Source organism: Rhinolophus hipposideros (assembly GCF_964194185.1).
Source record: "Rhinolophus hipposideros genome assembly, chromosome: 19".
In the NCBI taxonomy this organism is placed as follows: domain Eukaryota; kingdom Metazoa; phylum Chordata; class Mammalia; order Chiroptera; family Rhinolophidae; genus Rhinolophus; species Rhinolophus hipposideros.
This window is the reverse complement of record NC_138065.1, coordinates 956,835-973,812: the sequence shown is the minus strand read 5'-3', so window position 1 is coordinate 973,812 and position 16,978 is coordinate 956,835. Positions and strand designations below refer to the sequence as shown.

Genomic DNA, 16,978 nt, shown 5'->3' with positions numbered 1-16,978 from the left:
TGGGCTGTGGCGGCCGGAGGCAGGAAGGTAGACAGGACAGGGTGGAGTAAATGAGGGCCCAGCAGGAGGAGCCCGCGGGGCTGGACCACCTGAGGACCTTGACGCCGAGATTTCTGGAAGCGTGACCTGCCTTATTAATTCATTAGCAGATCAAGTAAAGGCCCCAGAGCGCCAGGAGGCTAAATAGATGCGGTTAGAAGGGAAACCGGCCTGTGGGTGTCTCTGGACGTTTCCCACCGGACGCCCTCTCCTTACAGGCCGAGGAGGGCGGGCCCAGGGACAGGATCTGCCCCCACCCGGACTCTCCGGTCCTCGATTCCTCAGACTGTCCCCATCCCTGATCGGCCGGGCCAGCTCCCCGCTTTCCTGGGCTGTTTCCTGGGGGACTTAGGACGGCTGGGCGCCCCCCCTCGCCCCGGCCCCGTCCTGGTCTCGGTCCGTGGGCCCCGGGGCTGGGCCGCCCTTGGCCCTCTTCCCTCGCACGCGCTCCGCGGGCCGGGTCCCCGAGACCCCAGGCCCCGCCCGCTCCGCTCCGCCCCGCCCCCACGCGGATCTGAGCCCGCGGCGCCGGGGCCGCACGCGTGCGCTCAGCGGTTGCGCCATCCGCCGGCCCGCCCAGCTCGCGCGGTCGTCGTGGAGAGGGACGCGGAGGCGACGCCACTGCGGGTGGCCGGGTCGGTGGGCGCGGAATAGACACCCGTGACTCAGCCACTGCCTGAAGAACCGCCACCCGTCCTACCGCCTCGTCCCCGTGACGGTCCCCAGAGTCGCTGCCGACCGCACCCACATGTCGGGAGAAGGGAGCGCCCCGGGGTCGTCGCCCAGGGCCCCGCGTCCCGCGACCCAGAAGACGTCTAGCACAGTGAGCAAGAAGGGCGATCGCGGAGCCAAGGAGAAGCCGGCGACCGTGCTGCCGCAGGTGGGCGAGGAGGAGCCCAAAAACCCTGGTACGCGGGCGGCGGGGCTGGGCCGTCGGGCCGGGGGTGCGGGGGGGGGGGGGGCCTGGCGCCAGGCCCGGGCCCGGACGCTCCGGTGGGCGACACGGCCCGGCCAGGAAGTAATAAAATTTCTGGTGCCACGTTCAGCACGAGTGTAGCCAGCTCCTGGCACCTCGCAGGAGTGTTACAAGTGGTGACATCATCGGGGCGTGGCCCCGGGCGCGTTTCTTCTCAGTCGTGGGGACCTGTGAGTCCTGCCCGCCTGCTGCGGTGAGGAGTTGACGGCGAGAAAGCGTTTTGTTCATTGGTTCATCCCACAAGCACGCACTGTGCCCCCTCTGCGTGCGGAGCTCCCTGTTCCATCTCGAAATAGGATCCCAGTTCGACCCCCATCAACTGCCTGAATCTCAGCTTGGCAGATGTTTGAACTGAACTCATCCTGAAGAACCCACGCTGTGGTTTGGGGCTGACCAATGCAGTGAGCTGTGATAAGAGGCGTTGGGGGGACGGGCAGAGGTCCCGCTCTTGGGTCCCATGCAGACAGTCCTGCACGCGTGGCATTTACATGCTCGGAGAAAACAGAGCCACGAGGAGAGTGTAACTACGTCGGAGTGGGAAGTGCTGGAACCCCCACGGAAACGCGTGATCCGCGGAGGGGAACTGATTGAAGGCTTCTTGATTCATAACCACCAGCTTTGCCACCAGACACGGACAAGACCTGACCGGCCCTGGGGCGCCCGTTAGCTCAGCTGGTCAGAGCGCGGTGCTCGTAACAACCAGGTTGCAGGTTCATCCCCACATGGGCCACTGTGAGCTGCGCCCTCCACAACTAGATTGAAACAACTACTTGGCTGGAGCTGATGGGTCCTGGACAAACACACTTAAATAAAAGTTAAAAAAAACCCCACAAAACTTACCGGTCCTGCACTCAGGGTAAAACAACGTGGGAAAAGGCCTTGGTGAAACCTTGGTCAGGTGCCATCTCTTCCTCAGTGCCGGTGGCAAAGCTGCTGGTCCCAGGAAGAGAAGAGAAGCGCTGCCCAACAGAACTTAATGTGACCTCCGACATGTCCTCTGCCTGCGCCTTAGCGAGCAGTGGCCCGGCGGGGCGGTGCAGCGCTCAGACGCGCTTGCTCGGGCCTCCTCATCCCAGCAACCGCGAGCTTGTTCGAAAGGCAAATATGGACTCCACCTGCGCTCAGGGATCGGAGTCTGCGCAGACCGGCCCAGGGGACTATTGTAATAGGCTTCCCGGTGTTCTTACAGTTCAAGAATCTCTTGTAGAGAAAGGTGGTGGGAGTGAAGCGAGGAAGGGCTGAGGGTTCTCCCAGCAGGGGGAACAGCCCAGGAAAGCAGGGCTGTGCAGGAGTCAGCTGGACGAGGCGGGTCTGGGGTACCTCTTGTCCATCAGCTCACGTTTCTTGTGTTTGCGCCCCCCTGGGCGCATGAGGAGCGCGTGTCTCACCCCTTTTCTGCAGGAACCTTCAAAGCTCTCTGCATCGTGCCCCCCCCACACACACAGTCCCTCCACACCCTGGGGCTCCTGCTGTTAGGCTGTTAGCTGCAGTTCCCCCCGCGCTGGGTGGTGGTGCTGCCGGGCTCTAGGCCGCCGCAGGTGGGAGAGCCAGCGGGTACCAAGCCAGCCCTCTGCCTCCAGGTTCTGCCATTCGCCAGGGACACCCTTCCCACTCCAGGCCCCACTTCTTCCCGGATGCCCACGGGGGAGCAGGAAAGAGCGGGGTCTCAGGGACTCAGGGTGGGGCGTGGTGGGCATCTGTCTGAATTCGTCAGAGCTTTACTGATTAGTATTTCTAAGGCGTTTAGAACAGTGGAGCGGGACAGGAGAAAGTGCGGTGTAAATGTTCGCTAAACAAACTATAGCCCGGCGCTCTGCTGGACCTGGGCGTATGTGGGGTGGGGATGGGAGTGGAGAGGGTTCCTTTTGCTCACATCAGGCCTGGGGCTTCTTTCTCCGCGTGACCCTGGGGTAGAGACACCGTGTGGGAGGCGGAGGCCCCCCAGCGAGCGGAGAGCCCAGTGGGAGCGGCCTTGACCCATGGGGTGGGTGGAGGAGCCGCCCCGTCCCTCGCCGCCTGGCCCCCTTCCTTCCAGATTTTGATTTCCCACTGTTTCTAATGTTGGTCCTTACAACGCAACTCACATTTTAAAATGGTTGTAAGGCTGTCCGCCTCGGAGGGGGGGCCCATCCTGAGGTCTGAAGCCCCGCGTGGTGGAGCGTGGGAACGCATGCGGGCGCGGCCTGGGGCTCCGACCGACCACAGGCCCGCGCTCCCTGCGCCCCCTCGCCCGCAGAGGAGTACCAGTGCACCGGCTCCCTGGAGACCGACTTCGCTGAGCTCTGCAAGCGCTCGGGGTACACGGACTTCCCCAAAGTTGTCACCCGGCCCCGCCCGCACCCTAACTTCGTCCCGTCCACGTCTCTGTCGGAAAAGCCCACCCTAGGTGAGTGACAGTGGAGCCCCGGGTGTCCTTCAGGGCCACCTCGTCCATCCCCAGCCTCCCGTCGCACAGGGGCCGAATGGCGGGGCGCATGGCAGGGTGGGTGTGACGGGTGGCTTCAGGGGGCGGCTGGGGAGGTGTGGATACCCCGTCTTGCCCTCCAAACTGGCAGACCCCAGCCTGGCCCCAGCTGCAGCCCCCGCCAGCGCCGCGCCCCCTCGGGCCGGCGTCTCCCGCCTCACCCGGTCCCCTCGCACCCCTTCCTACTAGACGACCAGCGGCTGTCCGGGTCCTGCAGCCTCAACAGCGTGGAGAGCAAATACGTGTACTTCCGTCCCACGGTCCAGGTGGAGCTGGATTCGGAGGACAAGTCGGTGAAGGAAATCTACATCCGCGGTGGGCCCCGTCGCCCCGCCCCTCGGAGTCCTCGCCCCGCCCCTCGGAGTCCTCGCCCCGCCCCCCGGAGTCCTCGCCCCGCCCCTCCACATACCCGCCTCACCCCCCCTACTCCCCGAGGCCTGAGGCGCCTTCCTCCTTCCGCTTCTCCAGGCTGGAAGGTTGAGGAGCGGATCCTGGGCATCTTCTCTAAATGTCTGCCCCCGCTCAGCCAGCTGCAGGCCATCAAGTGAGGGGATGTGGCGGAGGGGGCGGGGAACGGGACCGGAGACCAATGTGAGGGATGGCTCGCCAGAAAGAACTGAGGGGGCAGGGAAGACCCTGGGGACCTGGAGAGGTGGGAGAAGGGTGCGGCTGCGAGGACCGCGCGGGGACGTGATACAGCAGCTGTGTTCCTGTCCCTTCCACCACCAGCAGCTTGTGGAAGGTGGGGCTGACTGAGAAGACGCTGGATACCTTCATCGCCCTTCTACCTCTCTGCTCACCCACGCTCAGGTCAGCAGGGGGAGCAGGCAAGCGGGGAGGCCCCCAGTGCCGGAAGCGGGCTGGGTGTGCGGCCCGAGGGCGCAGTCTGGGGAGCGGAGGGGTCCTCCCAGCTCCTGCAGCCTGGGCCTGACATCCCTGTGGAGACAGCGGGCAGCCGGTGTGTGGCTGGCTGTGAAGCTCCCATGTGCCAAGACGCGGGCTGCCCGCTTCTGCCTACACCAGTGGGGGAAGAGCCTGACCCTTGGGGCCTCACCCCCCTCCTCCCACCACCGTCCACTGTCTCCCTGCAGGTTTTCCTGTTCCTCGCTGCCTGGGGCCTGACACTGTGCTAGGGGCAGGTCCTCATCCTCCAGGACCTGGCAGTCCAAGGAGGGAGGGGGGGAGGGACAGGATTTAGGAACAGATACCATGGAGCAGTGGGGGCACTGTGGTGGTGGAAGGCTGGTTCAGTGGAGGCGGCACCCCCCATGGGTGTGCGGCAGGGTGACCTGGGAGACAGCCTGGAGGAGGTGGTGTGGAGCTGAGCCTTGAAGGATGAAAGATGAGCCAGCCTGAAAGGTTGAGCAATGATAACATCATGGGAGAGATTTTTCAGATAGAGAAGCTTTGTGGAGGGACCATGTATTGTTACATGGATTGTGTCACAGTTTCTGTGAGATAAATAAATCCATGTAGGTAGCTGGGTGCCTCTGGCTCAGGGTCCTGCGGAGGCTGCGGTCATCTCAGCTGGGCGGGAGCATGTACTTCCCAGCTCACTCAGGTGGTCGCAGGGTCCAGTGAGCTCCCCCACAGGCATGAGTGCCCTGCCCACATGGCTGCCGGTGACCCAGAGTGCCAGAGAGCACCCAGATGGAAGCCAGTCTTTTTGGAAGCTAAGCTTAGAAGTGGCCTCCTATCGCTTTGGGCATATTCCATTCATCAGTGTGAGTCACTGGCTCCTGCCACACTGGAGGGGAGGGGATCACAGGAGAGCATAGGGACTAAGAAGTGGGGATCATGGTCGTCCTAGAGGCCACCTCACCACAGATGGCTAACTCTGGATGAAATGACGGCTTTATGGGCCTCTCTTCCGGACTGTGAGCCTGGAGAACTGTCTCATAGTTTCCTCTGTCGGGGGCCATCCTTTGACTGTTTCCGAGCTGCTCTGCAGAGTCCCGCGCTGCCTCACCTGGCCTCAGTGGTGGCCTCCTGGTTCTCAGACCCCCTCCTCCCCTCAGGAAGGTGTCTCTGGAGGGGAACCCACTGCCGGAGCAGCCCTATCACAAGCTAGTGACACCGGACAGCACGTGAGACTCCTTTACCCAGCCCCTCCCCCGGGCCTGCCCGTTCCAGGCCACCCCCAGTCCCCGCCCTTGCTCGCCCTCAGCACCTCCCCAGGGAACCTCAGTTCCTGTCCCCGCACCTTCAGACCCGCGGACCTCCGCGTGCCCCCACGTTCCGCGAGGCTCGGGTTCCTGGGACGCTCTTTCCCCTCCCGTTGCCCAGGGTCGTGCACCTGTCTCTGCGGAACAACAACATCGATGACCGCGGGGCGCAGCTTCTGGGCCGGGCTCTGTCCACGCTGCACAGCTGCAACCGGACCCTGGTGTCGCTCAACCTGGGCTTTAACCACATCGGGGACAAGGGCGCGGGCTACATCGCCAAAGTGCGCGAGCGGCGGGGTGCGGGGGGGACCCGGGGCCCGGCGCGGGGAGGGCCCCAGGGCCTCACTCCCGCCCGCTGCGCGCGTCCCGCCCCCAGGGCCTGCGGCTGAACCGCTCCCTGCTCTGGCTGTCGCTGGCCCACAACCGCATCCAGGACGAGGGCGCCCTGAAGCTGGCCGAGGTGGGTGTGCGCGCGGCGGGCGGCGGGCGGCGGCGAGCAGTGCGCCCCGGTCCGAGCCGCCGCGCCCCGCCAGGTCCTGCGGCCCTTCGAGCTGGAGCACCGCGAGGTGGTGGAGCGCCGGCGCCTCCTGCTGGCCAAGGGCGCGCAGGAGCGCTCGCGGTCGGTGAGTCCTGCCCGGCCCGGCCCGCCTGCAGCGGACTAGCGGGCGCCAGCCCCACGGGCGGCGGCGTGCCTCGCCTGGGAGGCGGCGCTGGAGTTAGCCGCCGGCACGCCGCGGCCGGGACCGGGCACGTTGGCCCGCGGCCGGCTTCCCCTCCGGTGCCCGCCTCGCGGCGGTGTCGAGAGCGTGACGTCAGTCAGGGCCCCGCCCGCCCCCGGGCGCCCTGCCGTTTCCCCCCCACGCACCTCCCTAACTGACAGCTCGCATTGGGCCAGGAGACGGGGGTGGGCGCGGCCAGTGGGGCTTCCACTCAGGCGGGAGCCCCCCCCCCGCCCTCACTAAAGGGCACCGGCCTCTCCCCCCACGGCCCCCATCTGTGAGCACAGCCTTCCCGCTCGCGGCATGGGGACTCCAAAACGGACCGTGACAAGAACCAGCTGCCGGGGCTCAGTTCTGTCACCCTGGAGAAGACAGAGAAGATGCAGGCAGCGAAGGCCGCTAAGGGCCTGGGCAAGAAGAAGGAGAAGTCGGGGGTAGGTGTGCGGGGGGCAGGTGTGCGGGGGCGAGTGAAGGTCCCACCCCCTTCCTGCCCAGGGTCCTAACGCTGCGCCTTCCCCACCTGCGTCCCGGCCCCCAGGGAGGGAGCACTCTCACCTGTCTCTCACGTCCTCCACAGGAAGTGAAGAAGGAGGAGAAGCTGGGGTCTGGGCCGTCACCCATACAAGGAACCCCGAAGAAGGAAGACCCCGCAAAGGCAGGCAAGGGGAGTAAGTGCTAGCGGCTCTGGGGGCCGGGCCAGGAGGCAGGAGTGGGGAGCTGGTCTTCTGGCCCGTCCCACCGTGCTCCACACTGGTTTCCCGAGGCTGCCCCCCAGCCCCCAGCAGGGCCCCCTCCAGCTGTTTCTGCTGCACCCAAACCCAGCCCTTCTCTGGGGACCGGGGTGGTGTCTGTCAGGCCTGCACTCTGGCTCCTCTTCCGTCCAGAGGTAACCATCCCTGAGCAGAAAGTGACCAAGGGGAAAGGGCCCAAGACGGGGAACAAGGAGAAACGCAGCACCCTCCTGGACTCAGAGGTAGGCTGCCGGGCGCCCGTCCCACTCTGCTGTCTCCAGCCACTTGAGCTCATGTTTGGGCCTCCACTCCTGCCCCAACCACTGACCCGCAGCCCGAGGTGTTACCGGTTGCCTCTCTCCCCTTCAGGCTCCAGGACACCTGGGTCTTTCCGTGCCTGTTAGGAGTCCCCACTTTGGTCCTGTCTGGCCTTCTGCTCACCAGCACCTCCTCCACCTGCTCGCACAGCTGCTCTGGGAACAGTTCCCCTCCTTTGCCCCAGCCACCCTTTCACTGTCCACCTTGCTCCCAGTGCCCATTGCACAGCTCCCACCCCTGCCAGCCTTCCAGCTGCGGGTGGAGCCAGCTGCCCCGGGACACTCCTACCCCAGGCCAAATGGCCTCCGCTTCCCACAGCCCTCTGGCACCCAGACAGGTCTTATGAGGGTCAGGTGGACCCTGTGCTGCTGTTTTGCACAGGACGGTGGCCCTGCCTCTCCATCCCCCCCATCCAGTCCTCTGGGGCCTCTTCTCTTTGCCTGGAACCGCCCCTCATCTTTCTGGGAACTACCATATCCCACTCCAAAGGCAGCTCACAGGCCACCTCCTGTCCCGGAGGCGGGGCTCGGTGACCCTCCCCTGTGCTCCCACAGCATGGAGCTTGCCTCTGCCACTTGTCACACACACCCATCACTTTCTGGTCTCCCTACAGTTGTTTCTTGAGGGTACGTGTGTATTTATTTTTGTGTCCCCAGCACCTAGGACAAAGCCTGGATTATGGCCGGCCCTGCAAACATGTGTGTTGAATGAATGAGTGACTGGCCTGGTGACCAGCGCCCTGTCCCCTACTGCAGTTATGTCCTCCTTTAGCAGCTGGTTGCTGAAGCTACTGAGATACTCAGCCCTCTGCTGGAGCCCGTGGAGCACCGCGACGGCAAGGTTTTCATGGCTGGGAACAAGGTCCTCTTGTACCTCAACCTCGTCAGTATGTGCTAAGCCCCCCGCTGCTTGCTGCCTGGGTCCCCTGCCGTCCCCACCGCACCCGCCTGTCGCATGGCTGGGCATCATGGTGCTGGAGGCCCTTCTGCTGGGGCTTTGGGGGAGGGGAAGTCAGGCCAGGGCCGGGAGAACTCCGGTAAAGAGGGAGCTGAGAGGTGGGTGGGATCTAAAAAGGCCAGGGAAGCCGCCAAAGGAGTGGTCACGGCAGGAGCAGCTCCTGGGTTGGCAAAATGGGAGCTGGCTGTGGAGCGACAGGCGGTGGCGGGTGTGTGCCAGCCGGGAGGAAGCTTGCCTGCTCCTTCCGCCAGGAAACCGCATCACGGAGGTGGGGCTGGAGGGCTTCCTCACCACGGCGCAGTGCCAGGCCCACTTGCTCAAGTCCAAGAGTGCGCCCAAAGGCCCCGTGGGGCTGCTCCGGCTGTGCCTCGCGGTGAGTCCCCGGCGTGGCTCTGCTGCCCACTCTCTCCATCACAACACAACCCATCTGTCTCGGTGCGACCTCAGCAGTCACTCTGCCTTCTGTCCGTCCCGGGATACCCCCATTGCCGGCCCCTGGGTCAGCTGTCAGCCTGCCGTTCCCTCCTCAGAAAAACCTCTTCTCCCTGCCGTGTCCTGCGTACACCACGATCCAGGAGCTGATGCTGCCAAGGGACCCCACCAGCAAGGCCAAGGCCAGGGAGGAGGAGGCCGTGGCACCCCCCACCTAGCCCGTCCCTCCTGCGGCCCCCAGAGGCCTCTGCTGTCCCTGCGGGCTGAGCGCCCGGCGCAGCTTGCGTCATTAACAAAGCCTTTGTACTTCTGTCTGCGAGGTTGTCTCTAAACTTTGTTCCAGAAATCCTGGCACTTGGAACATTTGGACAGTCACTCTTACCTGTGTTCCCTAGAGGACACGTGCCTGCAGATGTCCTCGATCTGAAACCAGGGGCAGCCGACGGTGTGCGGGGGAGGTCAGGGCTGCCTCCCAAGAGGACCCACACACGTGCAGGCTGGCTTCTGGGGAGCGACATCGGGAGCTTCCCGGAAGTGGGCAGACTTGACCCGGTGCATCTCCCCTCCTCCTGTCGCCTCGACAGGGCCCTTTCCTCCTGCCAGAGCAGCCCCTCTCCAGGGCCGCTGGCTGGGTGGCGGGAACCTCGGTTGCTCTGGATGGCAAGCTCACTGCAGGTACTCACCCAGGGTCCCCTCAGGCCCTGCCACTCCTGTCACTCCGGCTGGAGTCCTTTGGAGCTTCAACGAATGCTCCCAGAGCCCACCCTTCCCCCTGCACTGTCACGGTGAGGGCAGCACCCCATGGGGTCTGCAGACCTAGCATTGTGCCAGGATCGGGGCACACTGGTGGTGAGGGCTGTCACAGTGTGTCCCGTAGGCCCACAGACTGGGCAGAGACAGCAGAGGTTTGGAGGGGTCCAGTCCCAGGTCCACGGCTGCCTTCCAGGGGGTCGCAGCCTGCGGGAGGGTGTGTACCTGAGGAAGCCAGGAGTTGGCTGGGCCCCGGGCCTTGAGCTATAAAACCTGGAGGCTTCCTGGGGGCAGTGGCCTCGTGACTCGGCCCAGAACTCCTTGGGGGGGGGCGGGGAGTGCGTGTCGTCTGCGCTGGCCGTGGCCAGCCTGGTGCAGTGGGCACATACCTGGGGCCTGACTGCCAGGGGGAGGGCTCCATCCCCATAGCCAACTGGAACGTCTTGGGACAATGAGTGCACCTTTATCACAGGGCTTCCAAGAATCACACACACACCGCCACAGTGAAGAATATTTAACTTTTCTTAAAAAAAAAAATCTTAACCATGAAAGGAAGAAAATAAAAGCGTATACATCATTTTAACAACAAAACAGTCGTTTCCATATCTATATTTTATATATTATATATATATTTATATATATGTATATATACACCTAGCACAGTGTGTATATTCTATTAGTCAGTGGGGACTGCAGTGGACGTGGTAACAGGCCAGGGCTGCGGCGGACGCTGGGGGCGCTCCAGCACTCAGCCCTGCCTCCCGCTCCTGGGGCCCTTTGCTCCGTACCTGATACCCGGTTTTCTGTAGTGAGGATGTAGGGATGGCGGACACAGGTGGGGTAGGAACACCCCTGCAGGGGAGACGACCCCGGGGAGGGAGACCTGGTCCCCGTGCTGGGCAGTGACTAGGAGATACAAGGGAGCCTCCTCTTCCCTTAGCCGTCGCTCTGTAGCTGCCCCGGCACCCAGGACAGATATTTACAACAGCAAAGACGCACATACATACATACATATTTACAGGAAACCATGTGACCGAGAGGTGGAGGCACCCCCCAGCCCTGGGCCCTGTGGAGACCGGGAGGGGAACAAAGTGCACTGACACAGAGGCCTCCTCCCCTCGCACGTCTGAGGGCGCCCATGCACAGCCGTCCACAGGCACAGGCAACGTGGGCCACGGGCCTTTCACACGCAGTCAGCATGCGCAGGGGACCAGGGACATAGGGTCTGGGGGCAGGGGAGGGAGCAAAGGGCAGGAGAAGACACGGGACTGGACTCCCAGGGGACATGCAGGCATCCCACCCCGCCCTGCCTCAGGCCAGGCACGTGGGGGACAGTCTGCAGGTTTGGACAGTCACAGTCTCGGGGACGTGGCTGCGTGTGCCGAGCTGTCTTCCACGGGGGACCTGGGGCCTGTGGAGGACACGGTGATGACAGTGAGCAGCTGGCCCCTAGGTGACCCTCCCTCTTAGTGTTCGCCTGGAAAGTCCTCGAGCTCGTGAGGGGGTACTTAATGCATCTGGGAACCCGTCAGAACCCCACTGTGTCCTCACTCCGCCCAGTGCCATGACCCCTCACCAGCTGGACGCCCAGTGCCCAAGCTTTACTCACTCTCCTCAGGGCAGGGCCCCAGCTCGCAGCTGTCCCTGCAGTCAGCCGACGGGGGCTCCTTCGCTGCAGGTGACAGGGAGCTGTCTGTCCATCGGGCCGCCTCCGTGTGGGAACTGCCCACAGGTGTGGTGCCGCCCGAGGACTCGCCCCCGAGGGACAGCAGCAGTTCTCGGTGGGCCAGCTCCATGTCCTGCAGAGGACAGGGAGGTCTGTGGTCGGGCGCTGCTCCTGCCAGAGGGGGGCTCCCGGGGCACACGTGGCCCACACCCCAAGTCCTCACCTTGAGTCTGTGCAGCTTGAGGGTGAGCTCCTGAATGGTGTGGAAGATGACGCCCACATCCCTGAGGGCCAGGCTCGGGGCTGAGTGGCTGGGGCGCCTCCGATCCCCACTCCCCCTGCGCAGCTGGGGCCCGGGCCCTGGGAGCCAGGCAGGGGGGCTGTCAGGCTGGGAAGGGTCGCTGCTTGAGTCCAGGGGTCCTGTTGGCATGCTGACGTAAAAACAGTTCCCTGTCCCGTGGCAAGAGAGAGAGATTAGGAGGCCGAGCAGAGAACGCGTGAGCCACCCTCCACTCGCTCGGGTCCCCACGCCAGCTGGCAAGTGTAGAGACCCTGGCCTCACACTGCCTACTGGCTTCTAAAGCCCTCCACCTCCAGGGAGCCTTCCAGATGGCAGCCTCGTGTTAGCGTGGCCCAGACCAGGAAAGATGCTTAGAGGCGGGATGAAGAGACAAGTGGCAGGCTGTTGTGTGTCATGTGAGAGATGGGAGGGGATCCCATCCCTTGGAGGGAGAAGAGATGGTGGCCGCTTTCAGGCACCTCTGAAAAGCAGGGGCACTGGCCGCCTTCAGTCGGCCCACCTCAAGCTCTGCTGACGAACTCAGCACCGCCCGTCCCAACTGCCACCTCCGTCACGGTCCTGGAGACACCCCGGCTCCCCGGGTGTCAGACAGGACAGTTAGCACAGGCAGACACTGGGAACCCGGAGGCCACATGAGCATGTGTGCAGTGACACAAGACTTGGGGTTGGTGTGGGGACGCAGTGGTTCCAAATGGCAGGTAGAGGACATTGGGCGGGCCCTGCCCCCTGGGCTGAACACGGGCTCACGCCCCTGCTCTGAAGGGGCCTGTGTGAGGCTGGCACAGGGTGTGCCAGCTTCTGGTCCACCACCACATGGTGCATCACCTAGACCCGCCAGCCGAGGGAGTGTGGCCGGGGGTGTGTCCGTGGGACCACACGGCGCCCGGGAGGGGTTCGTTACCCGCAGCCTTTGCTCCGCCTTCCACGTCACGGGGCTCAGGCTCTGACGGGCGGTTCTCTGGCGGGGCAGGGACAGGCTTGCCACCTGCGCCCTCAGCTGCACCAACACCACCACCACCAGGGAGAGCAGAGAACGAGAGGGAAGGGAGGGGGAGAGCGGGAAGGACAGCAGTGGTGGAGAAAAAGAAAAAGGGAAAAGCAGAGTGAACGCAAGGTCACGTGTGACCACAGCCGCAGACAGCTCTCCCACCAGTTCACCGAAGGAGAGAGAAGGAAGGGCAGTTCCCAGAAACCCAGGATAGGGAGGGCCTCCGGCAGGCGGGCGGGCGGGAAAGGCTCCCAGGATGGGAGGCAGAGGCGAGCGCTGGGGACGGCGGGGCACCCTTCCCACCCCCGGCACCCACTCCTGCTGCAGCTGCTCCCACAGACCAGTGCTCCCTCCTCCACGGACCCTCCCATACTGGCCAGTCTGGGCCTTTCTGTGCACAGGTGGGGTGGCCCCTGCACTTGGTCCCGTGCCACTCCCCTTCCTGTCCTCGGTCTCTCAGCCGGGCCCACGGCCCCTCCTCGCCTGTCAGGTCCGGCTGCCCCTACCCCACACCCTGCCATCTGCAGGGACTGGCTGCACGCACCGTCCTCGTCTGAGGGATGTGACACCGTGCGGGGTGCGCAGGGCCCTGTACTGACGGCTGATGTGCGCCAGGCAGGGGGGATGCCCTCGCATCACAGAACGAGGCTCAGAGATGACTCGAGAGTTTGCTCTAGTCACCCAGGTGTGAAGGGACAGAGTGGCCTGCTAGCACCGTGTGCCGCCCGGGATGCAGGGACAGCCGCGCATAGCTTCCGGCCGTGGTGGGGAAGGAAGCAGGTGTTGAGGGGACTGGCCTCTGCCCCTCCAGCGGGCGCGTTTACTTTACCTCTTCGCACGACTTGGTAGCTTCCTGTGCCCTCTGTGCTCGAAGCCTCTTCCCCGGGACTCTCGTCAAGCTCGGGAGGCTCCCAGATCCCAGAGTTCCTAGTCCTGGGGGGCAGATGCCCCAGAGAACAGGGAACCACATCCTCCTGCTCTGGCTGGGCCCCCTCTGGCCCTGGGGGCTGGGTGCCGTCCCCTCCGCCCCCACCGGGAGCTCGCTCGGGGGAGCCTGGGTCCCGGGGGTGAGAGGTGGTGCTGACGATGGAAGGGGTGGGTGTGAGATCATCCTCGGGCTCCCCGGCAGCCTGTGGTCCCATGGGGTGACCCGGCAGCAGGCCACACAGGATCAGCTGACGCAGGTTCTCCACTGCAGAGAGACAGGCGCCAGATGTCAGGGCGGGGGCGGGGTCGCCTCACCTCCCCCACCCCCGTCACAGGGCTCAGGCACGGCAGTGACAGCTGTGCCCCTGCAACGTGTACCAGGGAGTACCAGGTACCAAGGAGACTCCCGGGCAGGTGGAGGGTGGACACGGGGGCCCACGGGGGGCTCACCATCTTCCAGGGCAGCATCGGCGATTCCATCCACGAGCAGAGGGCCCGGGAGGGGCAGGACGATGGGGTCCCTGGTCCTGCCACCCCTGCTCGCTCTGTGCAGGGGTGCGGAGGGGGGAGGCCCGGCACCTGGCTCATCCTCGGTGCTGTCCCCACGCTCGGGGGCCTCTGGCAGCGCCGGCTGCTCCCCTTGGGCCCTCTGTTGGGGCCCAGGGCCTGCTGTACACGGAGGACAGTGTGAGGCAGGGAAGAGGGAGGGTGTGTGTGGCTGGTCCCATGCCAGCTTGGGTGTCAGGGGCTGGGGAGCCTGGCCCCTTCGGTCCAGAGCGTACTGAGCACCCACTACAGCCAGGCCCTGGCCCGGGCTCTTGGCAGACCTCAGTGAGTAAGGCAAAGACCCTGGCCGAGGAGCTTCGATTCAGTGCGAGGGCCAGATACAGAGTAAAATGAGCACACAGCCTAGGAAGTCAGGAAGTGGGGAGTGCTGTGGGAGGAGGAGAAGCCGATCAGGCGGGGACCAGACACTCACCTCCAGGCAGCCCCTCAGGCTCTGGCTCACTGTGGAACACTTCCGAGTCATCCAGTCCTGCCCTGGGGGCGACAAATGGTGGCACGTCACCTGCTGAGAATGCTGGCTCTCTGCCAGCCAGGAGGCGGAGAGGTGGTGCCATCCCACCCTCCCGACTGAGAATGGGCAATGAAGGTGTAGGGCCCAAGAAGGAAGGGCCAGGTTTCAGCATCTGCTGGCAGCCTGGACAGAGGTGGGTGTTGACCAAGCCTCTCCCGTCCCGATTCTGCCCCCACCACATGTTCGGTGTGGTCGCCATTACAGCAGGTGGGGGCTCTTGGGGACAGCACACAGTGAGGGAGGCAGAGGTGTGCCCAGAGATGAGGGAGGAAGGCAGCAGCAAGCGGAGGGGATGGCAGGGGCCTGGAGGACAAGCACCTGTGCGGCCCGGGGCTCTGGTGGGCCGGCCCCTGGGGGCCTGGGGGTGGGGGGTGGGTGGGCGTCGGCGCAGCCCCAGGTCGCCTGGTGGCGTTCTGCACGGCCTCTTCCAGCAGCTCCATCCACCTGCAGCTCAGCAGACAGGGGGCTGTGAGGACAAGAGCTGGTGCACGCACTGTGCCCCCAGCCACCCTCGCGGGCCTGGCGCCCTCTCAGTGCTGCCCCCGCGGCCCTCACGCAGCTCCCACCTCCTCTCAGAGCTTCTGTATCTGCTCTCTTTCACGATAACCCATCACCCACACCCCACAGATGGATACCCTGAGGGTCAGAAACTGCCTGTCTCGCCTGTCCTCTGCGCCATGCCACCTTGGCGGGCACTGTTAGGGAGCATGGTGGGCAGAGAACAGGAGGGGTGAGGGTCCTGGAGGTGGACAGCTGACAAGAATGTGTGAATTTACAGCACCCGCTGGGGACAAGAACGAAGTGGGGCCGATGAAAGGGAAGACAGCACAGGGGCTGGCAACAGCCTCCCTGCCACAGGCCTGCTTGCAGGGGACGGACGGCGACCCCACAAGCTTCTCTGAGTCCGCTGGATCTCGCACTTCCCTGCTCAACGTCCGTCCTCTGACGGCTCTGGCCGTCCTTGCCTTTCTGTCCTCATACACACCACCCTGGTCCCAAGGGGGCAGCAGTTACACAGGACCCTTGACTCAATTCTCACGTGTTCTTGTCTGAAGACGTCAATGCCACCAGCTCATAGATCTGGGGTGGGCCCAGCTCGGAGGTGCAGATGATGAAGAAGGCCCGTTTATCTGCGGGGAAAGGAAGGTACAACGGTCTGCACTGGGCACGGCAGGGGTGGCCGGGCCATGGCTCCTGGTGGCCAGGCGACAGTGCAGGCCTGGAGCCCGGACCCTCGACATGGATGAGGAACGCAGCATGACACACACCTGGGTCATCAGAGCCATCGGGACTCCCTTAAAACAGGGACAGAGGGAATTCTGGAACCCCTGCTGGCATCTTTCAGGGCCCCCCGTCACCCTCCTGCGGCATCCTTTCTGAGCTCCCGAGAGCAGGGTGGGTGCCCCGGACGGTACAGTTGAGGACAGCGAGCCCAGGGCTGTGGTGGCCGGGCTCTGGCCCCAGAGGGCTCCCTGTGCCCTGCCTCCCCCAGAAACGCCTGTGCACACTGGGCCGGGCTCTGTGGGCTCCAGTCCCCTGCCCGTCACTTGTCGTGGGAAGCCGTCCCGCTGCCCATCCCCCCCGTCCTGACCCCAGCCCACCCGGGCGGGGGCTGCCGTGGCGTCCTGTCTGCACCAGACTGTTGTCATCTGGCCCCCCCAGCCCTGCCCTCCCCCACACTTGGATGGGGCAGGGTGGCAGAGGAACACGGGGGGAGGGGGATGCCCGAGGCTGCATTGCCCAGGCTGGCGGGCCGCGTGCGCACCTGTGGCCACCGAGCGGACGAGCACGGCATTGAGCTTGAGCACGGGGCTGAAGGTCTGCTTGCTGTCCGCCGAGCCCACGGCCGTCTTGCTATGACACTTGAGCAGCAGTTTCTCGTCCTGCTTCTGCAGCAGCACCAGGAGGTCCTCCAGCAGCAGCACGTGTAGGTCTGGGGAGGGGTGGGGGCGCTGGCGAGGCGTGCGCTGTCCCCGGGACCCCGGCAGTGCCGGCCAGTGGCTCAGAGCCCACGCCTCCCCCAGCATGCTCCACGCTGCCCCATGGCCTCTCCCTGCCCTCAGGCTGGGACCCAGGTGCCCAGGGACGCAGTCCAGCCACCAGACGTCCCCGTGACCGCCCGGCACATACCCAAGGTCTTGTCCTTGCTGATTCTCCAGGTCAGGGGCCCCTCGTGGATCATCTTCCTGGTTGTAAGATCCAGGCTCTGTTAGGAGAAGCCATTCACTTGTCTGTCCGTCTGTTTGTTCGTTCATTCACTCCTTCATTCATTCACTCACTCAGCAAGTATTCAAGAACCCGCTATGCGCCTGACACCAGGCTAAGCTGCTGAGGACCAGGGTGACAGGCGTCCCTTGCCCACATTCTCTTGTGAGGGACACACACAGGGAAAAAGGGCCGTGTGAAGCCCTGTGCTGGGGGACATGCCGACGGGCCCCACACCTTCCTTGGAGCCCGGCTCCCCTGC

At 64.5% G+C, this 16,978-nt stretch overlaps 2 protein-coding genes across 13 annotated transcripts in view; one reads left to right on the top strand and one right to left on the bottom strand.

The window, feature by feature from the left end:
* Positions 1-601: 601 nt before the first annotated feature.
* Positions 602-9,964, top strand: LRRC71 (leucine rich repeat containing 71). 6 transcript variants are annotated; one of them, XM_081024911.1, is made up of 15 exons: positions 602-947; positions 3,252-3,401; positions 3,669-3,794; positions 3,948-4,023; positions 4,212-4,289; positions 5,498-5,566; positions 5,766-5,925; positions 6,021-6,104; positions 6,178-6,267; positions 6,651-6,797; positions 6,941-7,031; positions 7,248-7,336; positions 8,187-8,273; positions 8,621-8,742; positions 8,900-9,115. In XM_081024911.1, the coding sequence occupies exons 1-15, from the start codon at positions 788-790 to the stop codon at positions 8,949-8,951; spliced, it is 1,581 nt and encodes a 526-aa protein (XP_080881037.1). In that variant the 5' UTR covers positions 602-787; the 3' UTR covers positions 8,952-9,115. The 6 variants fall into 6 exon arrangements, with proteins under 6 accessions (XP_080881037.1, XP_080881036.1, XP_080881035.1 ...); XM_081024910.1 differs by having other exon boundaries at positions 639-947; positions 8,187-8,298; XM_081024909.1 differs by having other exon boundaries at positions 642-947; positions 8,184-8,298.
* An 86-nt stretch (positions 9,965-10,050) lies between these two features.
* Positions 10,051-16,978, bottom strand: part of ARHGEF11 (Rho guanine nucleotide exchange factor 11) — a 76,038-nt gene continuing 69,110 nt past the window's right edge. For 5 of the 7 annotated variants that reach the window (XM_081024902.1, XM_081024903.1, XM_081024904.1 and 2 more), the window contains 11 exons: positions 16,642-16,717; positions 16,277-16,444; positions 15,551-15,641; positions 14,830-14,955; positions 14,413-14,474; positions 13,884-14,102; positions 13,336-13,698; positions 12,420-12,515; positions 11,441-11,667; positions 11,161-11,350; positions 10,051-10,962 (listed from right to left, as the gene is read on the bottom strand). In XM_081024902.1, the coding sequence (XP_080881028.1) occupies positions 10,904-10,962; positions 11,161-11,350; positions 11,441-11,667; positions 12,420-12,515; positions 13,336-13,698; positions 13,884-14,102; positions 14,413-14,474; positions 14,830-14,955; positions 15,551-15,641; positions 16,277-16,444; positions 16,642-16,717 (1,677 nt within the window). In that variant the 3' untranslated portion in view covers positions 10,051-10,903. The remainder of the gene's footprint in view (positions 10,963-11,160; positions 11,351-11,440; positions 11,668-12,419; positions 12,516-13,335; positions 13,699-13,883; positions 14,103-14,412; positions 14,475-14,829; positions 14,956-15,550; positions 15,642-16,276; positions 16,445-16,641; positions 16,718-16,978) is intronic. The other 2 variants (XM_081024905.1, XM_081024900.1) reach the window with 1 other exon arrangement.